General features: G+C 40.8%; 1 protein-coding gene and 1 long non-coding RNA gene across 2 annotated transcripts in view; one reads left to right on the plus strand and one right to left on the minus strand.

Moving 5' to 3' along the window:
• Nucleotides 1-25253, plus strand: part of beat-IIa (beaten path IIa) — a 41742-nt gene extending 16489 nt beyond the window's left edge. The window contains exons 2-7 of the mRNA XM_064694492.1: nt 2383-3102; nt 14652-14866; nt 15838-15973; nt 19448-19581; nt 23918-24191; nt 24332-25253. Coding sequence (XP_064550562.1) covers nt 2877-3102; nt 14652-14866; nt 15838-15973; nt 19448-19581; nt 23918-24191; nt 24332-24687 — 1341 coding nt within the window. The 5' untranslated portion in view covers nt 2383-2876 and the 3' untranslated portion in view covers nt 24688-25253. The remainder of the gene's footprint in view (nt 1-2382; nt 3103-14651; nt 14867-15837; nt 15974-19447; nt 19582-23917; nt 24192-24331) is intronic.
• Nucleotides 25254-25265: 12 nt separating this feature from the next.
• On the minus strand, nt 25266-25987 carry LOC135436774 (uncharacterized). Its single transcript, XR_010437588.1, has 2 exons — nt 25874-25987; nt 25266-25817 (listed from the first exon to the last, which is right to left on the minus strand). It is a non-coding gene; the product is annotated as an uncharacterized LOC135436774 (long non-coding RNA).
• Nucleotides 25988-26228: the final 241 nt, after the last annotated feature.

The raw sequence follows: 26228 nt of genomic DNA on the forward strand, positions 1-26228 counted from the left end.
GGTATTTAAATAAATGGGACCGAAGAAAATATTAAAACAAAAATTACTTCAAAAATTGCAAACAGCAGAAGATTCAAAGGAAGTCCTTCATGAGATCGATTTAATGTGAAACTTTTCAATCAATATCCAGCACTATTGTCAATAAGTGTGCATATACGAGAGAAAAATAATTCTTATACTTGCCCTTTTTAAAGAACATTTATATATGTGAATCTGACAGAGGGCGATGCATTTCATAGCAGACGATGGTCCTCATTGTCGGAGCATTGTCACTGTGTGTTGCTATCAGTTGTGTTGCACAATAAATATCTAACTTTTTTTTTTTATCGTTCTCATTATCAACTAATTGCAATTTCATTTCTTTTCCAGTTTCCTACATCAAAATGAGTTTTGGTGAGACTTTAATAATTTTCTCTTTTAAATAATTCATTTTCGTTCACATAAGCCTTCTAATATCACAACTTTACACAACTTGAGTGGGGGCACGGCCTTGAAAGCGGAAACACATAACAAAAGTGTAATTAAAAGATCCCAAAAGTCGACACATTACATAGTCGACTGGTAGCGCGTGTCTCTACCAACGTGTTGTGGAAGCTACATGAAGATTCCCCCAATGCCTGCGGCCGGCTGCCACTTCTTCCATTTAATTGTGTGGTTTTTCACGCGTTTTTATGTGTTTCAATTTTCATTGGAGCACTAAAATTTGTCGCTCACAACAGCGTCGTCAATGACAGCGCCATGACGCGCACACGGAGCAGTTCCCTTTGCCTGGCATGCTCCAACCTCCTGGTTAAATAATAACATAATAACAACAACAGCGAACACAACGACAGTCGAGCGGGCTAATAAACACTTTTATAAAATTCTCAAATCGCACGTGTTGCGCTTGTCAAGGGGTTGCGTGTAGCACAATAAAATAGCTAAGTGCATGGGCATGTTCTGCCATACATGGATGCTTCTATAGGGTATGCATGTGTGGGCACATATGTATGAATATATATATGTATATCTACATATATATATAAATATGTACGGATATGCATTATGTTATTTATGTTGTCGTTTTTATCTGTATGCTGTGTATTAAGGTGTGCGGGCGACCATAAAAGCCGGGCGAAGCAACTGCAGCAGTTGCAGCATGACATCGATAAGCTGCCACAGCTAGTGGCAGTGCCATTGCCACTGCCATTGCCACAGTCATTGCCAGAAAGAATGCAGCGTTTGTGCCACATAAAGTTGGCAATATGACATGGCCACCAAGACGGGTGGTTGTGTGTGTGTGTGTGTGTGTATGTCTGTGGTGCACTGCAGCAGCTGAGTGCTGGTAACTAATGAACGTTATGAATGTTTGGCGAAATGCTTTTGCCAATTGGAGTCAGTGCACTTGAGAGGCGGTAACCGTGGCAGGGCTTGAGGGGTGGGGGTGCTCAAAGTGGCATTTTATTTATGATGTGTGACCTTCAAGGCGCACAGCACATTGCAGACCTTAACCAGTGCCGCATAGACGCACATTACAACCACTTGTGCGGCGGCGATTATGCATCCTGACGAGTGGCTGGCACAAAGGCGTGCATTGAGCAGAGCGAAACAAAGTCTGCAAATTTCTTGCTTGAACGCATGTCAATTTGAGGGGAGCTGAGTAATTGAAACTTAAATAAACAAACTGCTGCAACAGTCCGCAGCAGCACGTCGCATGTGGCAACACAGTAACGAGCAACGGGTAGCGGCCACATTGAGTGGCAGCTAAAATTGCGCTTGATGCACAGAATGGAGGCAGCTTGTGAAAGGCATCGCACACTTATCCTTTCAGCTGAGGCTCAAGTGCCAGCAGCTACTTGTGCACAGCCTCATTAGTGTAAACAAAAACAAAATTGTGGCTGCTAAACCGCATGTTGCGTTCGTTGTTGCTATTGCACAAAATCAAGCAAATGTCTTTATTTCTTTTTTCAATTTTTATTTTGCGTCTCCTGCTTTGTGTTTTTGATGTTGCAACATAATATTTATTATTGTTTGTCATGTTTGCTTTGCGTTGCTTCCTGTCTACTGCCCCAGCCGCAGCACCAGCTACTCAGCAACTTGCTTAGCAACAATGTTTCAGCAGCATTGTTGCTGTGGCTCGCAACATTTCCAGCGTGCTAATTTTGGATTTGTTGCCCGCCTACGTCACACCATAATTTTGGGGTGTGTTTCGCAGCAGTCTTGAGAGCAGAAGCGGCAACAAACAATTTTCAGTCGTTTGTCAACTTGTCCTAGGCACGCTTCAGACCGGCAAATTGTGTTCAGCATGGCGCAGTTGTTTGCGTTGGCCAACAAAATCATTTTACGAATATCACAATATCAACAACAATAACTAAACAACAGTGTTTATTCTTGCACTTGCAGCGCACTTCCGGCAACAACAGCTGGATGCACACCAACAATTAGCTGAAACGAAAAACGTTGCCGCATTAAATTCAATTCCGTGGATTATATTCAGTGTAAAGTGAAAGACTGTGCCCAAATGGACGCCGTCCAAACAAACGAAAAACAATTAAAAGCCGGAAATTGAGTTGTAAACAGAAAGCGAAGCAGAAACAAAAAACCAAAACAAAAAATGTGCAAATTTGAAAAGTGCAAATCAAACGCGAATTTCAGTGAAAACAAACGACGCTGAGTCGAGGGCCAAATAAATTTTAAATTATCTGGCTGCTTATTAGGGGCAACTACTCGAGTGGCGGCAGCCGATGTGGCTGATGAGCGAATCCGCCAAATATTCAAAGCAAATCGTGACCATAGCGCGCATTAATAATTCGCATATTCCCCAATCGCTAACTATAAACAGTCTCTGTGCTCCGACCGACAAGCGGCGCAACGTGTGAAGTTGAAGTGTTTATTGAATGCGCCGCAAATGTTGCTTGTCTGCAAGTGAAAAATACTGCTCGACCCCGATTATGTTGGTGCCGCAAACGCCCAGCGGCTTGTCAGCCAACGCTCGCAAAATGACACAGCAACCCGTGGGACATGGATCTAGACAGTCGCGAAAGCAACGCCTAAACCGATGGACGGCAAGAAACTGTTGGATCTTGCATGCAGTTTTTCTGATCCTCACGCTTTCGACAATGGGTGAGTTGGCATTTTGCTTGTGGATACTTGTAACCATTTGTTGTTCTTAATGAAGGAGTTTAAAAAGCATAACCAAATTCTGGATGAAATAGGTCTTGTGTATGCTGGGCTGATTCAGAAAGAGAAAAGAGTATGTTGGGCTTAAGTCATGTCCGTCTTGCTGTCCGTAAACCTGAAGCTTGGAATATGTGTTCATGAATAATCGCGTTAGATAAAATGTTAAGATTATATGATTACCCGTAATTGAGGCATGGTCAGCATGACCTTCTATTAGAAAAAACTTGGCAGCTAGCGCGTTTTAAGCAGTTATTTTGCTTTAAAAGAGCATTACGCCGTCGGTTGCCACCGACTGAAAGCTTCTTACTTGCTTTTTGGGATTAAATATCATATATAAATATGTGTTTCATCAGATAACTGTATTCTTTGACGCACATGCCCAAGCTTTGTAAACAATTTATATACATTTATTCTACTGCATTATTTATAAATGGTTGCGCAATGCTGTATACAGTAGAGTTTGGCAGTTTAGCTACAACAAAATGTGCTGATATGAATCTCCACACTCTTTACTTTACCTTTCTGTAACCCAGACTGTCCTAAGCATTTGTTAAGAAAAATACCAAATGAAATGAAAAAGACGAATTTAAAAATGTCGGTTAGTGTCCCATTTCTAGAATTTGCAAATTTCAACAAACAAAAACCAGAAAAAGACAAAAATACCTGCGGGGAAGCTATCAAAGTCAAGTTTATGCAGCTTTGCAGGCAACAGTAGATGCCTTAAAATACATACTTCTTAACTATTACAAAAATGTTGGTTATTATTAAAAATATTTACGATATTTTGTCTTATAAAATCAATAAAAGTAGAAAGTAATAGCACTTTAATAGCTACTAAACCATAGTTGAGAGAAACGAAGTTTATATGACTTACTTTTCGACTTTGTTTTTAAGTACCGGTAATTAAAATCGGTAATGATTTGCTCAAGTTATGAGTCATTAATGAAATCGCATTTCGAAACAACCTAGAAAAAATATATATTTTGATCATTTGGTAGCCACAAAGCAGAAAAAAAGTAATGTTTTTGCAGCCGTATCAGTTTTTGGCTGCAACGTAGTGTGCTAGATGCATTTTAAATACTTACCAGCCTAAAACTATTCTTACTATATTTTGATTATGTATTTTTAAAATAGAAGAAAAATGTTGATTGTTTTGATTAAGTCCAGGGAAAGTCTGTGAGAAAGAGATGGCTTGTGGCAAAAGTTGGACACTTTACTGATGCTCTTGTTGTATTGTCAAGATTTACTCAAAGCGTAAAGTCAATTGCATCCACTTTCTAGCAAAAGGAAGTCATAGAAATCTTCGAAACTTATAGTGCTTCACAATTAAATGGCTGAAGTGTGCTCCCGAGCAATACAATCAGACAACAGCTAAACAGCTACTAGACAGACAGTCGGACGGATAGGGTAAAATTAAAAGAATGTCACACTCTCAAGATACAGCAATAAAAACAACATCAACAGCACTGAAGTGGGACAGTCGCAGCAAATGAAATTTGAAACAAACACTTTTGCCATAATAAAATACAAATAAAAGAACAAGAATAACAAGAGGAACCACTTGATAGCGGCAAATGGGCCACACCATTGACGAAGTATTCGAAATCCACTTGAGAGCGGGTGACATTAAAAGCGGCAAACCATTAAAAGGATTGACAGCCAGCAAGAGGGGCTGGACCAATCCGAGGAGGTGCCAATGACAGAGCGACAGGCGTCGATGTGCCATGCCAGGCAATCAGCCAAACCGACAGAGCGTCAGATCTACTGATAGATAGATGGATAGATATAGAACGGGTATAGACTGCAACCAACTGTCAATGGCATTCCGTAACCGAAACGCTATCGAAAGAAGTCGAAATCAGAGCCCTATCAGAGTGCTGCTCAATGGGCGGTCGCTGTTGTTGTTGTTCCGCTAAGTTTTAAATGGTATTGAAGGCAGCTCCGCCTACCCACAAGCTGCTCATTTGCCGTTACCAAAACCATCGCCATTGGCTTCGCATCGCAAATCTGTGCCCGTTGCTGCAATGTCCACGTGGTCACTGATGAACAGTGAAACGCTTAAGGACTCAGTAGGGCAGCAGCCGTGCAGCACATTTCCATGGGATTATTGTGGCCATTGTTGTGTGTGTGTGTGTGTCTTTTTCGGGTGTGCACTGCAAGCTGTTGTGGAATGAGAGGTAGAGGGTAGGCATTGAGATTTGAGAGGGCTGCACATTGTTGTACTTAGCTGAATGCCTGTTGAGAGCTCTAAGCAATGTGAAGATTTGCCATGGCCCAAATAAAGGAGGAATGCAGTGCGGCAGTTTGTTAAATGGAGCTGTTAATGCACGGGCTTAATGGGTTTTGGGGCACAGGGCTATGGCATCTAAATGGAATTAGGTTTACAAATGTTTCGAAACAACTAAAAAAGATATATGAGGGAGTCAAGGAAGTGCTATAAATAAACTTAAATAAAGTGGGATTTATGTGCAACACTGAGAAACAGTTGCATCAGCTAGATTCAAAAATGGTTTCTCTTTAGATGACAAATGTCTGCGAAATTATTCGCATATGCGCACAACAATTAACCCACAATTGTATGCGAAATGTATGCTGTCCATATAAGCACATACGCAAACCGCATGCTAAGCGATTTATATTCGAGTATTTTTAATCCATACAGACAATCAACTAAAATTTGACATACCATTTGGTTCAGTCGAACGCTTTGAACCAGAAGCGCAAATTGCTCACTGACATTGTCAGCCCGATTGCATATGCGGGAAACGCGAATATGCAAAATGGTACATTTGGTACGACAAATGGGAGGAAGTGTGCAAAGCAATCAGAATAACACAAATAATAAAATGGCGTTTCAAAATGCTGTTGGCAAATATTATTAAATTTTAATTGCAAAATAATATTGACATGCGGCTAACAAATTACAAATAAAATATTGAAATTTCACGGTGATCCGCACATGAAAAAGGCAAGGCATAAATTTCCAATTGCGTGCGTTGATAAATTTTTGGACAGGAATTCGCGTCAAAATTATGCACGGTATGCGAAAATTGCACTGTGTTGAAAGGGGCGCAGAGGTGTGTGTTGCTGCGGTCTCTCATTATGTTTATTTTTAATGCAATTTGGTATCTATGTTCTTGTTGTTATTGTTGTTTTGATGCTCGTTTGCTGCTTTGACCCCCCATAGAACTGCATTTAGGATTTGTATCTGAATCTGCTTTTGTTTGTTTGTGTATTTGTTGGTTTGTTTGTTTGTCTTTGCCATAAAACGCAATTATCGCGCACAAACAAGCCAAGCGGATCACAAGCACATTAATGCCAGTGCAAAAACAACTGCACTTACACACATGGCTACACACACACACACTCACGCACACATCTGCAGTCTGAATGTCAGCTTGAATTTCAAAAGCTGCAAAAGTTGTCACCATCAACGCATCATTTCCCCATTTTGCTTTTCCATAATTAACTTATATTGTACATTAGCAACAGATTTTGTTTATTAACGCGTTTGCTTTCAGTAATGCCCACGCCCTTTCCCACTCCCAGCCCCTCCCAGGTCCTGATCCAAGTGCCTTAATGTGTGCCGGGGCCACGGGGCGCATACTTATCTCTTGGCATTGCCAGCGAGTTTATTTATTTTCTGTTTGTGGTTTGTTCTAACAGCTAGGGCGCAACGGGGAGGTACGCGATGTGGGGCGAATTCGTTTGTGTGTATTCCTGGCATCGCATAATTTATTTATCATTAGCGCAATTCGGCAAAGCCGGAATGTTGTGCGTGTGTATGAGTGGCTATACAAGACGCTGGCAGGCATAGCTGCGAGTTTTCCTAAATAGTTGAAATAATTTGGCCAATTAGACCAATTGTGAGATGCCAGGAGCAATTCTTAATAAAAAAGGAGATGCTCCAAATGGAATGCTATTGCAATATTAAAATACATTTATAATTTGAATTTGAATGATCCATCATAAATAAATATAAAATTTAATTAATTTAACTAAATTTAGTACATTGTTAAGAACTTTTAGCTGAATTGAAAACTGTTATATGATTTCAATATGATTGCATTTTTAGTTTTGATTCAACTCAGTCACGCTTTATTCATATTGGTTATCATTCATTTATGTATATTCACCGACAGCTCTTCTAATATTTACGCTGATTTACTGTACCTCGTTCGATATTTATGCGTAGTCGCACTCTCCACACACGCAACCATCTGGAAATTCAATATTTCACGTTTAATTAAGCTGCAACAGCATTGCAAAAAAAAAAAAACAAATAATAGCGTTAAAACAAAAAATAACCAAAAGAGTAAAATCACAACGACAAAATCGCAACTGCCACACAAAAATGTTTTGGCTGCCACTCCCAACGTGCCAACCAAATAAATATGCAACAAAAATACTCGTGGCCCTGCATTCATGGTGCAAACTGTGTGCGAAATGCAGCAGCCGCAGCAAAAACGCCGTAAACTTTTAACAATTGCAAAAACACACTGCAAAATAAAGCGAAACAAAGGCAAAACACTAAAAACAACTGCGGGCAATAAATCTGCAGCGGGTAGCGGGGCGAAACAACTGCCAACAGTAACAGCACCATTGGCAACAACAGCAGCAACAACAATAACAACAGCTGCACAAATGTTGCAAGGGCGTTTGCATAAACACATTTACACACACACACACACACACACACACACACATATTCACACAATCACACAATCACACACTCACATACAGCAACAATTGGATGTGCCTGCTGCGTAAATAACTAATAAGGCTCTAGTATATTTTTTGAGTATAATTTAGGAACAGCAACAAAAAAATAGCACACAATAAGAAGAGAGCCAGCTATGAGCTATGTTGAAAACAAAGCATAGAGTCCAGCAAATGCAATCGTTGATCATGGCATGCAATGTGTGTGTGTGTGTGTGTGTGGCGCGTTCCCATAACTTAATTAAAATTATGAATATTTTTGTTGGCTAGGATTACGAGCAATGCTGGCAACTGGCAACTGGCAACACTGGCAAAAAGTATACCACAGCAAATGCGCTTTTTGCAATGTTGTTGAGTAAACAGACAAACAAACAGCAACATCAATTTATGCATAAATCACATGGCACAAAAACGCAGCCAGATTGTAAGCTAGCAGGATATAGATGCTTCCCCAACACCAGCCCTGCACCCGCTGGCCAACTGTCCAATGCAGTCTGCGTCATGGTCGTGCATAGAATTTGTTACCAAAAATTAAATTTCCGTATGCCATTGTCGCTTATCTCAATTCTGTTTCTCAGTTACGCCTAGTTTTGATGTAGCTCTTGGCCATATTTTAAATTAAAATGCCGTTCACATTAATCTGTTGAAACAAGCAAAGTCCACTTCAATTTTGCCAGCGAGTCAAAAATAATTTGTAATTTACTCTATCTCCCTTCGCTGGCAAATTGTGTTTTGATTAGCAAATAATGAAGCATGCTTTGGCTAGTTGCAATTTTTAATAACAAAGTTTCGAATACGAAAAAAAAAACAATAAATAAATGGAATCTAAATCAAGTGCTTGCATTTCAATCCTCAATAAAAAAATATAAAAAGCGTCCCCGAAAACTTGTTGACCATGAGGATGGACTGTTGGCGAGCTGAGCTGATAGCGAAAAGTCATCGAAAACAAGTCCACAAATTAACTTCCGCCAGTAACTGCATTCGAGCTGCTGGAACAAAAATAAAATTCAAAAGAGCGCTTTAAAACCTAACATGAATGTCAGATATACCAGCGACCTGGTCCGGTTTGGCCTGGCTTGATTTTCACGTGCTGCGACCAATTGCTGTTGCAGAGCCACAGGCAGCAGCGGGACATCCGCGGGCCGGCAACGTGGCTGGCAGCATCACAAATGGTCAAAAGTTCCATTAGTGTCAGGCCATGAATGCTATTTACAAGCAGTTTCGATGCAGCGTGTGAGATAAGAGCCTCAGCGGGGCCAAATGATAAAATAAATGGCAAAAAGTCGGCGCTCACAGTGCAAAGCACACTGTGAGCACAGATGGGCGAAAGCAATGCGCAGACTAAGCGCTGAAAACTGAATATCGCAATCGATGCTGGCGTCGAGATAACAAAATGTTTTGCTACCCAGCCTCAATTGAGTCGTCGTCATCGTCATGCATTCATTCCTAATATTGCGTATACGCCAAGTGTACAAATGCATGGCGAAAAGCGCTGGCAGTTAAAAAAAAAACAAGCTAAGTAAATACGAGCGTGTGTACAAGCTCTTGCATATACGTGTATATACGCAAACACACACACACACACAGACACACGCACCCACACACAAATACGTAAGCACATAGGTAGAAAGGTCTAAATGAGCACACAGCAAATGAAAACTGGCAAATAGAAAGAAAATTATATAAAAATAAGCTTGCGACTGTATGCTGTATGCAGTGCAATGTCACCCGCAGACTACATATACAAATATATATATATACAAATAAATATAATACATATTTTTCTGTATACTCTGGGGTGTGTATATCTGTGTGCAGATTCTTTGCCTGCTACACAATATTTACGCTGTTATCCTTTTTGTTTTATTTGCTTAGCGCTTCTGTGCAAAGAAGGACTATCGTGAGACAAACGGCAAACGAGCAACATGAGGATTGCAGGAAGTGTGTTTTGTGTGTGAGCCCCGTTATGGCACATCATCATCACCATTATGATCATCGTTATCCACTTGCAAGCCACTCGTACACAACAACATTCAGATTAAATTTTGTTACATATTATTTTTTCAATTAGCGCATTTATTTTCGTTGTTGTGTTTACTTTGTGCGGTTGTCGCTTTGGAGTGTTGCGTGAAGTTTGTTTGCGCATACTCGAATGAGTCTGGATTTTGTTTACCCAAGTTCACAACTGCGTGGTCAAGGCGTTGGTGTTTCTTTAGCTAACAAAATATATTGGAATTAGAAGTGTTAACTTATTTATTGTGCATATAATGCCTTGACACCTAGTCTATTTATTACTTATTCCTGGTTATGTAATTCAGTTCAATCAATTTAATTTTCAATTACATTGCAGTAAATAACAAATTAGTTTCTTGGTCAATCCTCTCTCTTACAACTCATTTAGTGAACACACACATATATACACAGACATACGGTTTTCCTAATTATTAATTATTTTTTCATAACTAGCATTTTATGCAACAGCAACATTTTAAGGTGTGTGTTGAGCTGCCTGCCAAGCCCATAAAAAACAACAACTAAAGGCCAAATAGAACAACAATATTATGTTGGCGTGAGCTGCGGTTGTGTCTATGCTGATGTTATGTAGACATGACATTGGGGGTTGGGCTTGGCCAGCCAACGGAGTGGATTAAATTGCGCTCTACTCGCACCACAACCATACAATATACACGCTCTTCACCTCCACTGCTAACTTCTAGTGTAGCATAACTTTTTACTACAACAACTTCTAATCCATTTAAGTTACATTCCAAATATTTTTCTTGGAGTGCGTCCTTTTGTTTAATATTTGCCAAGCCCGAACAGGATAATTGTTTTTTACCGATACTCTTCTTTTATATAATTTAAAAAAAAAATAAAATTATAAAAATTATTTTGTAACTGTCAACCAAAATTTTGATATATTTTTTAAATGTTTTACGATAATTCCTAAGAAACAAAGGAATATAATATACAAAATATTATATTCTAACTAAAATAACTAAATTAATGCTTCGTTTTTAGCTCTGTTACCGTTTCTTTGTAGCTCCAAAAAAGTCACTCTTGATAAAGATTTTTAGGGTATATCGTGTTGCGACTTTGTATTATGAACGTGTAACTATTGTTTTTCTACCCCTTTTTTTGTCTCCTGTTCATGGACACGCACAGAAATGAAACCACAGCTTGTTTGTTTCTTTTTCGTTGGGTGCTAAGCATAGTATTAGTTTAGTGCTGGGCGTGTGCGGGGAATTTGATTTATGGTTTCGAATGTTGCAAGTTGTATTTTTTATGTTAATTAAATTGCGTTGGCTTGCAGTGAGTATGGTCAGTTAGAGTGCAGGTTACTCTACTGTGCACTCCGGTATTAAATTTGTGTGGACACATACATGCATGGGAGAACCAAACGGCCATTCGAATGTCCAGGGCTGTGTGCTATGTTCCGGCCACGTAGCGCAAACAAATGAACTGCAGCGGCGTTTATAGTGATTACAGCTGTCTGCTCTGGACCTGCACCTTAAATGTTGTTGACCCAGCCAAGCAGCAGCAGCAGCAGCAATGCATGCTTATTAGAAATTCCATTATATGTAGCATACTTATGTGCGTACATGTACTGCTTCTGTCAACATAAGCTGGCAACGAGGCAGGTGTTGTCTTTGTGCACGCCTCAATGGCCACAAGGACGTCACATACCGTTTCCCCCTGGTTAGCCCCACCTGCGCCCAGCTCCCGTTTCTGTGTTGCGGCTGCTGTTTTGCAGTGTTGTGCATGATAAATCTTTCAATATGCTGCCGACGATGCGGGGCAAACATGTCAAGTAGCAGCAGCAACAATATTCATTTGAATTTGCAACAAAAGCCTATTAAATACCAAAACAATAGTCCACCATAGACACACACACACACACACACACACATATTCATAAAGGACTTGTATATATACATCCTATGCCATGCTTGGCCCTGCCGCTTGTTTGTTTTTGACTCTCGCACGCGAGTGAGTATACAAATTATTATGCAGTGATAAATATGCCCACATTTCACTTGTTCTACCCGTTCAGCGTCTCCCTGAACACCATCTGTTTCTATTTGTGCTGTACGGTATAGGGAGGTTCAGAGAAATTTCGGGGACTATGACTGGTGCCTGTTGCTTGCAACACGTTCTAGGAATTTGCCATGGAAAGCATGGTGTAAATAAAAAAAATCATGTTGGCTATCAATTGTGAAAGGTTACATGCAGGGCTTAAATGGTATTGGTATTTGGCAGAACTATAATTATGCTGAGTATTGTGCAGCTAGTTAAGATAACTTCTAACTGCTTAAAAAATGATTGCTTGCCTTGAATTGTATTACAAATATTTTTGCAAGTAGGATATGGCAAAACTTGAAGTATCAGTAAGTCTGAATCTTGTATATAGTGAGCTAAAAGCTTTGTGAACGTATGGCATGCCCAGGCCAATCGATCAATTTGGATGATTTCGTTAATTCCTTTTTTTTTGGGTGCTCCGCATAACAAGCAAGCAAAACCCAAAAATAACTGCCAGCTTTTTCCTTGCCAGCAATACAAACAAATTCGAAAACTTTTTCAGCAACAACTGCTAACATAAAAGGCAAACCGGTCGTGCAATGGAAACCAAAAAAGCGAGAGAAAAACCAAAAAAGAAAAAAAATATTCGTATCTAACTTTTCAATTTGGTATCACTTGCGGTTTTAACGAACCTGACGTTGCCACCATTGCGGCCAAACGATTCCCGCAATGACGCACTCCAGCATGATTGAAAAACAATAAACAAAGAAAAAACCAGCAAGCAGGACTTCCGCCCTGAACTGCCTAGATGCCAGTTGCTAGCTCCAGGCTGCATGAAAAGAAATTCTGGTGAAAATGGCGTGAAAACTGTTTACCTCTGGACAGACGATGAGTGCGTCCAGGGAATATTGTGGGGCCAGTGGGCTATGCAACAATAACAAAAACACGCTGCACGTTGCATTGATACTCGAAACAGTCCTTGCATGGAGCCAGAGGTTCACGGCAAAGGGGCCAGGAACTAGAAACTTGGTTCCAGGGACTTGAACGCGGTTCCTTGTTGCTGTGCTTGTAAACAAATCGCAGAAGGATAAGGGCAATGCACTTGTAAGCGAGCACTTAGTTGAATCGAGTAAATATGTAAGTTTCGCAAAAACTTTCTACCTGACATGCACATACTTATATGCCCCACTGTACTACGAGTAACCGTGCGCGTATGTGTGTGCGGATTTATAGACATTGTTTGACTATTTGTGCAATACGCCCTGCTGTGTCCTCCGAGTGTACTATGATTTCTTGCTGCACTTACGAACCAAACACTAACAAGCAAAACTTTTGCCAGCAATAAGCAAGAATTTGCGGTTGCTTTTCACAGCTCCTGCGTCCTTGCTGCACTTGCCACACTGCCTGTTTGCGGTTTCGACTGCACTTTGCAATTTCAATTATCAAACAAACTACATTTTCTTTTTCGATTTCCGTGTGCAAATGTTTATGCCACAAGCTTCAAGGCAAAGTTGAAAAAGACATGCTCAAAGGTCATCGGCAACATAACATTGTCGGCCAATTATGTGGACTTGGCCAGCAGCTCATTAAGGTCAAAGTGTAATAACGCATTTTTCAGGCTGCCAACGAGAAAATGTTCAAAGAAAAGCCTCACAGAATATAATGAAACTCATACATTCCATGCATGCCATAATAAGCAGATGCAGACGTTGCCCTTGCCCCAATATGCAAACAACTCCCAAAGGTAATTTATAACACGCAGCTGGTATATAAAACAACAGAGGCTGGCAACAGGAAAAACAGCCGCAACGGAAAAAATGAAAACAATTTTATTTTATTTACCTCGCGAGAGATTCACACACCGTCCCCGATGAAAGGCGAGTTCTCGGAGGGGCCCTGGCAAAGCCGCAAATGATGTGCCATTATTCTTAAGGGTACAGCCGCACGAAATGTGACCCAAATAAGATATAAAAAATTTTGAGTGCCTTGTTAGGCTATGTCCTGACGCTTGTAAACAGCCAAGTGGCTCTCTTTGGCGCCCTGAATTATGCTACGTATTTGTTGACAAACGACTTTCAAATGGGCGGCCATAAAGCTGCCGGAAATTGGCGTTGATTGTTTGGCAATTAATAAAATTTCTCACGCAAATGGTCAGATTCTGAGGTGCAGACCAAGCGCTGCGTAACGAAATATGAACTTGCGACCAGGTCCTGCCGGTTGGCCTTTACAATACTTATTATTCATAAACTTTTCTCATCAAAAATCATTTACCGGAAACATATAAATATTGAAATAAGTTTAAAATTTAAACAAAATGTATCAACTATTTTTATGTTGCACGTTGAGTTATACATATATGCAATAATTTAATGCGATAGAATTAGAGACATGCGAATTCAGCACGGCACGAATATAAACCAACGACCAGTACGGCACTATATGCGAATGTCGATACACGCATTAATATATCTTCATATCTTGGTCATGATATATCGTATTATTCATCTACTTATATCTGCTGACGGATACGCGAGCTAGTCGCGTTTTGATGAGCGTTTTTGTATCAGGAACGGAACGTGACTCACGTCCAACTCCACTTTGTTATAAAAAAAAAGATCTCAAAAATAACAACTTTATATATATTTCGTTGGACAGTTTAATAATTTTTTCCAGTTAAATACCTTAAATTGCAATCGTAGAGTTTTATATTAACACATAGTTTTTTCTGTTTCTCTGCGTTTTTTTCATTCCAGAAATGGTCGAGTGCGCTCTGCGCAATGTCAATTTAATCATTGAGCCACCGGCCGTCCGACAGGGCCAGCATGTTGTACTGCGCTGCATATACGATCTGGAGGGGGCACCACTCTACTCGGCCAAGTTCTATCGCGGTCAATTGGAGTTTTACCGTTATACGCCCGGCGAGTTTCCCAATTCCAAAGTGTTTCCATTTCCTGGCATACACGTCGACGTAAGTACTACAAAAACCCGATCTGAATGTTCACCTTTTAGGTGGCTTTTCGTTGGGTGGGCGTACGTTAAAAAATAAAAAGAGTTAAGACGATGTTCCTCCTTTAAAGCATCCGCAACTTTGGTAGCTTGTTAACGTTGAATGCAAATGCAGCTGCCGAACCGTCGAACTATCTAGCCTGTTGTCATTCGCGTCCGGGCTGACCAACTGGCTGAGGCTCTGCCTGGGGTGGCTTTGACTCGGGCACTTTAGCTGGCACTGGCGTCACTTCGACGCCCTTAATTGCGCGCACACTGCATTTATTTATATTGTATATTTTATAACTTTTCGCTCATGCAAATTCAGTTTGGCAGTTTTATTGTTATTGGCGGGTATTCAAAAAAGCCAGTTCATGCCAAGACACCTGCAACTGCAGCTGCCTAGCCTGAATGCCACGAAGCTATCAGAGCGGCTATCTGCAAAATATTTTCATTTAAATTTTTGTGTGGCAGCGTCTGAAATTTGGTCGTTCCCGTGCAAGTGGCGCCCGCTCCACTCCGTGTCCCGAGTGTCGAGCCAGATAATTTTGCCAGATTATTGAAAAAGTTGCATCCTGCTAGAGGCTGGTCAGGGGCCGTCAGTGAAATTTTTGTTGCCCCGATAAAGTTGCACTGAATCTGTCCAAATATTTCATCAGGCTATTGAGTTTATGCCAGCAAGTTTATCTTTAGTTTTTGTCGTGCAAAACTTTTACTTAGTTGCGAGCTTTTATACAATATATACTCTTTTTTTCTGCGAATTTTCTTTATATTTTTTATTTGCCATTAGCTGGTTTAATATATTGGAGTGCACTTTATTATCGGAGTGATGTCAGATAACATTCATTACAAATTTTTCCGCTTAAATAAATGCATATAAAGCTGATTTTTTATACAATATTGCAATTTATATTATATTCTTTCTCTCTCTCTCTCTCCATGTCTCTTTAATAGGTAACTAGCTCAAATGCTACTCAAGTACTCATACGCAATGTGGGCTTTGGTCTTTCCGGTAACTTTTCATGCGAGGTGACCGCCGATGCGCCGCTTTTCTCTACAGCAACTGCAGTGGGGATCATGCAAGTTGTGGGTAAGTCAAAAATTCCGAATCTTACCCCTCTTTACCAAAAGTCATCAGATAAATGGGAAAGCTTAATCGAGCCATGTGGCATGTCATTTGATATTTGCGTATCCTATGATTGCCCTAAGTATGAATTAAGTACCTGTAGCTGTGGCGGCTTAAATGGGAAAAAAAAACTTTTTGTAAGCGGTAAAGGCAATTTGCGGGCGCCAAGGCAGCAGCAGCTGCTGAAGCTTTAAAACTTTTGTGGGGGAGACAACTTGTGTTGAAAATTGCGTCATTAACAGGCTATTCGGCCTGGCAGATAAACATCGTGTGGAGCTCTTGCTCGAAGGTTGTTGCCACGCGCCTGTCTGGGTCATTTGGTAGTCCTGCCATCGCATCAAGCATTTCACGGCCTTATGCGTTTTAAATGAGCGTGCGATGGCACGCTCGGAATTAGGAATTTAATCAGTGTACCAGAGTCATGGAGGGCAATAAGTGCGAACCTAACAAGTATATAGTTCTTTGTATACATACAGTAATCATGGCTGAAAGTATGCAGCTCAAAGCATTGGCATCGTTACCAGTAAATGCCAGCAACAATTGGCAATGCATTCAGTAACTAGGTAACTGGGTCGATAGCTCATAAATGGCACACAGTGCGTATGCGTAATCTCGGCTATGCTAACGGTGCGGCATTAAGAGCAACAGCAGCATTGCTCAGCAGTTAATCTTTATATTCGCTTCGCATTAAATATTGGAGAAATTCGCACTGACAGCTCAATTTAGCTTCAGTGGCTGATTTTTATATCACTTGCCGCGCAATTTTCTTTCTGCTCTGCGCACCCTGCGACTCCCTGGCCCACTCGAGTTGCTGTGTTTGTATGATTGAGCACTTGCCTCAATGGTTAGCTGGAAGTCTGGGTGGCTGTGTGGCTGGTTGCTTATTGCCCGGCATTAAACATTTAGATGTGCGCGTCTGGCGCGAAACTGGTGCCTTTATTAGGTTGCCATTACCTCAATGTCTAACCAGTCTGGCTGCCCGGTCGCCTGGCTGCCTCGCTGTGTGAGCTCAATATATTTAACGCCGCATTTAGCTCGCTTAATTGGCCGCTTTTGCTTAACTGGCATCAAGGGATTAAAGCTTTGATCAAGCATTTGCTTTAAATTCATGAGGTTGCCAGCCGCACCACTATGCCCAGGGCCCTTCAAGGACGCCTGAAGCTGTTTTAGTTATTCAAGTTTCATTAAATGCTGAGGCTTTTAATTGGCTGCGTGTATTGTTGTTTCTCTATGCTTAATTGTTGTTGTTGTTTCTCCTTCACATACATCAATATGAGATAAGCCAGCGCGCCTGACACACTGACAGGACGATGTCTGAGTCTGCAAAGTCAGGCGCGTGTTAGCTCATGTGCGTCCATGTAGCAGAGTGTGTCTGTGCACGTATGTGTATGTGTGCATGGGCGCGTGCTTGCTGCTGTATCTTTGTATTGTATAGCTAAGCATTTGCGGCTTATAATGTCGTCGACACTAAGACCCCAATAACTTGCGGGCTAAACAATAAATTACTGTAGCAGCAACCAAAGCAAACACAAAGCATATTGCGCATACGCCTAGTATAGCAGCGCCTACAGAATCCTTAGGTGCGACAATGACTAGTAGCTTAAAGTAGTAACAGCAAAGTCTATTTCGTACTTTAAGAAGTTCAGACATAGCAGACAAGAATTATTTTTTATTATGTGACTAAATACTCTAGTAAATGTATTCACTTTAATGTTCGAATAGCAAATTGAGATTATTGTAATCTTATCTGACAAAATAGTTTGGTTATGAGATAAAACAACAAAAGTCAGATTTTTTTGAAAAAAAAGTGCAGAAATTGCCGAAAGTTACAGGAAATAAAATAATTAAGTGTCTAAGCTAATCTAACTTATATTTATGAACACTTTAGTTATATTAATTTGAATGTCTGCATTTTACATGCCTTAATTTTTTCGAAAATTTTTTTTTCATTTAGCAAATTTGAAAGAGAAATAGATATTTAGAAAAATCGAGTCATCGATTTTTGGCAAGGGAATTTTCTTATGCGATGATATAAAGCGGTGTTAATTTTGGACTTTAGTTACATGGAATAAATGTTTATATTTGCAACAAAATATAATTTAATTTATGTATGAAAATTATTTTATAAAAAATATTTTGTACTCTTTGCAAGTGTATATAGAAACTACATGTTAATATAAAAATATCGGCTTTCAATAACAAGTCAATGATATACTCTGGTATATTTGGTCATTTGATTGACTTTAATTTTATTGATATACTTTACTCTATGTAATCTATGTAGTCTTCCTTTTTCGGACATTTCTGGTGACTTATGTTTTATGCATTTCCGCTGGCTCATTGTGGCTTCCGTTTAGTTACGCTCACTCATTCATTTATGCAGCAGCTCGTTTATTCATGTGCCGTTGTCCTTGAAGCAAATGGTCCTGAGGTTTAATCGTGTGTTAATGAGCTCAAGTGGCAATCAGATGGCGGGCCAAGACGCCAAAAACAAAAGCGAGGCCAAAAATAAATGCGACTGCGTCGCGCTGCCTTACACATAAAATAAACACTTTGTCCTTGCGCTTTATGGAAAGCAGCGCGGCAACTGCTGCTATTTGGCTGGTGGCGCTTCACGGCAGGCCCTAAACAAAATGACGCTGGCGTCGACATCAGCGTCGTGGATCGCATTTGAATGCTAAGGCAAGCCGAGCAAAGTTATGCTAATTCACGCTTTCATTAAGTCACAATGCCACACAGCTTCTGGGCGCAGCAGGCGACCCAAATGCCGTGGCATATGGTTGTGCAAGTTTGTAGATAGTTGGCAAACATTTGAAGGGCTTAAACTTTAATAACTTAATGACATAAGTCAAGCGGGGATTCGCATAGCTCGCTGCTGGCCAAGTGTAAAGTAGGCTGGTCAGCTGCTAAATTAAACTTGAAGCTGGGCCACACAGCTGACCCTCATTAGGAGCCTTTTGGCGACCCACACAACAGTAAAACCAATGGAAAAGGTCAAAAATCTGGGGAAAAAAACCGCAGCAGCTAAAGGAATAGTTGGGGCGATGGAATAGTCGGTCTGTGTGTGTGTATGTCGGGATTAGAAAGCGAGTTGCCTTGAGCTATGTCGAGAGTCGGGACGCAGGCGAGCAGCCCAGGCTCAAAGTTGCCGTTGCCGTTGCCGTTTTTGTCATGGAAATTACTTTCTTCATTAGTTACTTTTGTTGCTTTGGTTGTGACTTTGACTTTGCTTTGGTTGACTTAATTAAAAAGTTGAACGTAGCCCCGACTGCTGCTGTGGTTGGTGCTGAAAGGATTGAAGTTGTGGGCGGCACTGCGTCGCCACTTTTATACCTATTAACATTTTGTAAAAGGCCTGAAGCGACGACGACCTGCCCTGGTCAACAATCCAATCGAAACACAGTACCTTTATATATATATGTTTTACTATTCTTGCAGAGCTTCCCGACAAACGTCCTCAACTGTATACGGAACACACGCGCTATGAGCCGGGCGATGTCCTGCGCGCCAACTGTAGCACGCCGCCATCCCGACCGCGTGCCGAGCTAAAGTTCACCATCAACAATATGGTGGTAAGTACAGTTATTGGTGAATCAATGGTCTTAAATCTATATTTTTGGCTTGCAATAAGAGTCGCAGTTGGCATAGAAAGATGCTTGAATTTATTTTTCTGTCTTGTGCATAAAAAATATAAAAAAAATAAAAATAATAAAAAACGAAAAGAGGAAATCTGACAGCGGGTCAGCGATTATTAATGTTCAAAGCTCGTGAATCCTTTGAAGTTGTGGTCTATTCCGATGAGAAATGAAAATGAAAATATGCCAGCATAGACGGCCCCCATTCAAGTTGCCTTTGTCCGTATGCTAACATGGCGTATGCGCAATTTTACACCCTGCCAGCCAGCGCACACATTGTCATGTGTATTAACAATGCATGCAGCGCAGCTGTGGCCGCCTTCTTGTCGTTTGGTTACTGTGAAAACGGATTTCTATGCGGCGGCAACAAACATTACAAACACCAGCTCCTTTGTAAGTCTCAGGGACCAGTCCCCGGCTCCCCCGGCTGCTCGTCCTTTATTGCATTTGGGCTTGGGCCACACGTCGCAGCTGTGCGGTTGTGCAGGCTGTCATTTTGGGTGAATTCTCACTTTTAGCTGCTGGCATCACAGCTGCTCGCCCTGTTGACATTGCCGAGTCTGCTAAGCTGTCAGAGCGAAGATTTTTGCTTCACAGTTTTATGAATATGCATGCCTCATGCGTCGCGTGGTTGGTGCTGCTTCTCCTACATCGATTTTTGTATAAATTGGTGACTGTCTGTTGTCCAAATGTTAAGAACGGACGCACCTAGCAAGATGTCAAGAGCAGTTAAGTGGTCAAGTAGGAGATCCTATTATCCTTTTAGCCCGCCTCACATCAGTCTATCTACGTAGGTAGCCATAGACCAGGCGATGAGCCTGTGTCTGCCTCAGGGAGTTGAGAACTTACAGCACAACGGAAGTCAGATTTTCAATAAAATAACCGATTGCCGTTCGGTTTAGGGTGCATAACTTTACATCACTTAGGTAGTTGTTCATTTACCTTCTCTTTTTATAAGTTGCACAAAGAACTGCACTCAATACAGTTGAATGCTTTAAGCAATCCTTAAGGATGAAGGTTTAAGTATAACTTAGAAGATCGCTAGTCGAAGTGACCCAGTTATTAAGTCAACTAAACGATGAGAGCCCCGGTTCGATGTAGTAGCTAGCGCCATTAAAAAAATAGAAATACGTTAATATTAGTAATAAATAGTAATTATAATTTTAATACAAATAAATATATGAACATATTTTTTGTGTTAAAGTTGTACTTTTTAAAAATTAAATAACCTCAAAATCGAGTTAGGGATTTTATTATTTGGGTTTTATTTACAGCAAAGCATTGCATTGATCCATTTTACATTAGAGGCAATGGGTTAATATTATTTTGCTGGTTGGCTTCTTGTCTTTGGCTTCGGGCAGTTTGAAAGTGTTGTCATGCCATTGAAAAATGGTTGCCACATTCGTGCAGCATGCTAGCATGCGCACATTAAACATGATAAATGAATTCAAATCATTTGCACCGCAATAACTCGAACTCAGTATGGGGCAGGCTCCTTCGCTTGCGAGCTACAAAAACAACAGCAACTACAACAGCAACAGCAACAACTACAATAATGGCAAGGCCCCGCAGTTGCTTGAAAATGAAATGATAGCTTATCGGGAATGCCAAGTCGAGGGAACGAACACTTTTGGCAAGTGCCATTGCCATTACCATTGCCAATACGGGGGAAGGCAACAAACCGTAAGCAAACGTGGCAGACGTTGACTAAAATTGAGTAGAAAACGATACCGCAGGAGACGGAAGATATATTGCAATTGCCGATCACAGGAAACAAATGAATATTTCATGCTGTGCAAATCAACATGAGGCTGGGGAGCAGGCGCACGCACACACACACCCGCCCCACACACACACACACACACTGTAGCATATTCCACGTGCCATTTTAGTAGCAGCAGCAGGAGCATCAGCATCAGGAACTTCACCAGGCAGCGGCAACAAAGTTTACGTTTGAAGGTAACCTGCCCCGGAGTAGCGCTTGCGGCATCTGGAGCCGGAGCTGAACTTTATGTTGACAAAGTTTTTTGTGGTAAAAAGCCACATCAGTAATTTGCAGAGCACACACAAATACTAACACACACGTAGCCATGACATATGTGGCCTGGTTTAGGGCTGCTGTGGCTTCGTTTTCGGCTGGCTGCTTCCGCCGGGCCAAGCATTAATCATTTGGCATGTAAATTGCCAATTAATAACTGCTGCATGTCATTTGGCATTCGGCTTCAAAATGTTACGCAAATTTCCAGCCAGGCAGGCGGAACGGATTGGGCGATGCTTCGGAGTTAGAGAAACTGAGACTCAGGCCAACGAACCTATAAACATTGCCAAGTGCTAGGCGCATTCGCATGGAGCCCTTAATGAAGACAAATAGCACTTGGTCTCTGCCAAATTTAGCGGAAAATTGAAAAAAGCTTCGCATAGCAGGTCGTGTAGTATTTTCAACCAGCCTTGCGACAAAGTTCTTGGCAACAGCCCCAAGATATTGCAGTACCATCCACAATTTATACGTTATCGATACGCTTGCAATGCATTGCATACAGACAAACGACAAATATGTAGTACACAATAGCAGCAGCACATGCTATAAAATATAGTAATTGATATTTTAGCCTAACAGTGCACACAGCATGTGGATGTATTTTATAAGTGAGAAATTATGGCGACTTTTCAGATGTGTCGCCTGAACTTAAATATTTGTTGAAAAACTCATTCACAAACAAATAGAATAGTTTCACCCAAAATATCCCCATATAATGGAATAAACTAATAATTTAAATTGAAGTAAATCCTTGTTGCTCCTCAGAAAAAAAAAACAAAATCCCTTTCTATAGATATTCTTTGAACTCCTAATAGAAATCTTTGAGGCTCAGCTCCATTTTTAAGTAAACATTTAGGCTTCTGGCGAGCAGTTTTTCACTTTTTGTGGATTTGTCAAAGCTCTATGAAATGAAAAGCAAAGCACTTACTTAAAAATGTTTCACACATTTTCACAGCTTTGCGTTTCTGAGATGCCACCCCACCATCCCGTTGGGTATGTGTGTGTGCGTGTGTGTGAATTGGGGTTTTAAAAGCGCAGCTCTACGTAGCAAATGCACAAAACTATTAAAATATATAATTTCTCTTGTTTGCACAACATAAGCAGAATGCAAAAACTGTGTGCTTTTTGGCATGCGCATAAATAAAAATTATTTATATAAGCGCAAATCCTTTTCTACATGCTCTTATACGGACACGCCCGCCGCACACATATGCATAGAGCAAAGCAGATCCGACCAGACTAGAGTAGAGCGGGCCAGCCGTGGCTACAATTTTACAGTGAATTGCACTAAATAACTGCCATTAAGCATAAAAGCTGTTCTCGCATGAAGGAGCTGCTGGCAGCATTTAGGCTAAATGCAAGTTTAAGCATCTTGAAGCTGGCGCAAATAAAGTGGACTTACGCAGCAAGGATTCACGCAGACACAGAAACACACACGAGCATGAACATGAACATGGACATGGACATGGACTTGGACATGGAGTTGGACATGCACAGAGAGCAGTAGTCCTTTGAACAAGAAACACCAATACAAACGCAGTTCGAATAAAAGGATAAAATGGCGCGTATATGGAAAGAAAGAGAGCTGTAAAACTGGCTAAAACTTTCATCAATGTGTCGTCTGGCGCATTTGAGCTGCATGTCCTGCTAGCATATGCCCTGTCTCCGTCTCCGTCTCTCTCTCTCTCTCTTTCACTCTCTCTCTCCAGATCGTTTGCCACAACCAGTGCCACTAATGTGCGCAATTGTGAGACGCTTCCTTCTTGGGATTATGTTTGTGTTATACTCCAGACACCGCCTGCCGCTGCTTTTTGCTGCATTACATTAACACAGATAAAGTTCCTTGATACATAATTTCCATGCATACACAAATAGCCGCCAGGCTGAGCTGGATGGTTGGCTGGCTGGCTGGCCCGCTGGGTTGCCGGCACATGTGGCCAACCTCTCGAGCCTCTCCAGCAGCGCACTGTGCCAACTTGCAAATGGCGACAAGATGCTAGCTGGCAAAACTTTTTGCTTGTCCAAAAGCAAACAAAAGTATTACGAGTACCGGGGCTAAACGTTGCCAAATGTTGTCGTTGCCGTTGTTATTGTCATTGCTGTTAAAGTTGTTGCTGTCGCCCTAAAATATGCAAATGCATTTGCAAGCGCTGAATAAACAGGCACAGCGCTCAAATTATTGTCCCCGCCTCCAGCCTACAGTCTATTTAATGCTCCCCTTTGTCTTCCACACAGATAACAAATGCCGAGACGCAGTATATTCGCACAATTGATAATCTGATCGCTTCACGCATCTCTCTGAAGCTGCAGCTGCAGGGCGTGCACTTCTCCAGCGTCAACACGCTCATTTATAATAGCGTGAATTCTGTGTATGGCCATGGCGGACCCATGTATACACCCAATCCAGGTGGCTTGGTACTGCGTTGCACCGCACAGATTGGCGACCTATACCAGGAGTATAAGGAAATTGAATTGGGCACACCACAAAAGGATCCGGTGCCGGCACGTGGTAAGTTCACATATTTTTAAATGTGTGCCCTGACATTCTAAACTAATTACGCAATAATATATTTGCCTTCCGTTTCCCTTGTTTTTGCTACTCTTCTCGATTGCCCCTCTGTTTGCTTGGATGCCTGCTTCCGGATGCAGTTACGCTCTCTTCCGGCTCGAGCGTGAAAAACTTCTTCAGCACGTATTTCTCCACATCGGCGGCATCACGACGCGTCGGCGGCGTCCATTTGGCGCCCATTACAATGGCGCTGGCAGCGCTTCTTGTCAGTGGCGGCGCCCTGCTTAGCCAGATGGTCCGCGGGCTAGTTTTGCAGCTCATACCCATTGACGCCCGCCCAGCTATCGTGCATTCCAAGTCCACTGACGGTCGTCTGTCCACGCTGCCCTGCCTCCAAGGCGCCATTGCAGCGGCTGGCTTGGCCAGCTCGGAGATAATTAGCTTGGGGGCTAGCCGTGGCCAGCAGCTGGAGCTCTGTGCGTGTGTTACAAATTAGTTTAATTGTCAAGTAATTAAATTACAATATATTTTGTATGCAAATTAAATTTACTAAGTATACATATAATACATATGTGTGTGCAGTCAACATTCAGTTGGTTTATTTAGTGCTTTGATTGTTTTAATTATTTTTTAATTTTGTTTTGATTTATAATCTTGATTTGATAGCTTTTAATTAAATCTACATTTTTCAATGTGGTGTCTAAACTAGCGAGCTAAAACCAAAGTACTTTTAAGCAAACCATTTGAGGTTAGCATAGTTAAGCCGATAAATTCAGATTAAATCCATGCAACCATTAAATAAATGTTCACATCTGAAGTCAAAGTAATCGTAAAATTACTTATTAAATGTGCAAACTAACAGAAAATCTAAGGTATGTGTTGATATTGAAATGGCTAACCAGTAATAAAAAACAACAAAAAAAGCAAAAAAAAAAAAACGAAAAGAAAATAAGTGTGTAAAATATATTTAAAAACTGCAGTAAACAATTATAAATGAAATCTACTCGTAAAATGAACGCCTTGTGAGGGCATATTGTAAATGGTGGTGAAATTGCATAAAAATAAAAGAAAGTGTTAATTTTAAAAACAAATCAATCGAGCTGTTTAATTTCATCCTGGCATATTTTTGATTTTCTTACCAAAATACCTAGACCTGACTATCTTGTACTATCAGCTGGCTGACGAGTTGTAATTCATTCAAGCGACAAGTAAAAAGGTATTTTTCAATTCAGCAAATCTTGCAAAGTTGATTTTTGGCGTTAAGAATTCTTGCACAACATTCTTGCAACAAAGGCTGGCAACTTCACAGTGACTGCCTCTGCTTATTGTCTGCATTCGGTTTGCCTGCAAAAGTGTGAAAAAACTTGCCTTTACGCAGCGGAAGTGCCGAAAGAGATATAATATAAGGAATCTAGTTCATTGCATTGTGTGCGGCATGCTTTTTAGTTGCCGTTTCCGTTCCATTCTGCATGCGCATTTTGTACTTATTATTTTTTGCAATTTCTTTGAAAAATTACTGAAGCGCACACTGCTGTTTCTTTTCAATAGCAGCCAAGAGTTCCAGGAGTTCCCACTGCCTAAACTTTAGTCTGGCACAGAATGTTTCAAAGGGCTCTCTGAGTCGATCTGTTCTGCGAGTAGAATAATTACAGAATTGTACACAATACTTGCTATATGTATACTAGTATATATTTATGCCCCCTGCAATGGTAAGAAGGATAACAAAGGCAGCAGTGAAATGATTTGTGTCTGACAAAAATAATAATTTAATTTGATTGAGCGCTGTGGAAATACTATAGAAACTTCTATGTTTTCTGACTTTAACTTAGAGACCAGAAGTTGTTTTATTCTGAAAATACATTTTATTTGAATTTTTTATATTTTCTAACGCTATCGTATTATTCAGAGCGAATGAGATAGAGTGCTTGAATGAAAAAAGGTGAAAGCAAGAGTGAAAGAGATTAGTTTACGGAATTTGCTCATAATATACACATATATATTTAACAAAAAAGCATGTAAATACACCTTTTGCAATAC

The sequence above is a fragment of the Drosophila montana genome, unplaced genomic scaffold, assembly GCF_035044405.1.
Source record: "Drosophila montana isolate Dmon_TW-CO22-7 unplaced genomic scaffold, ASM3504440v1 contig_3733_1, whole genome shotgun sequence".
Classification (NCBI taxonomy): Eukaryota; Metazoa; Arthropoda; class Insecta; order Diptera; family Drosophilidae; genus Drosophila; species Drosophila montana.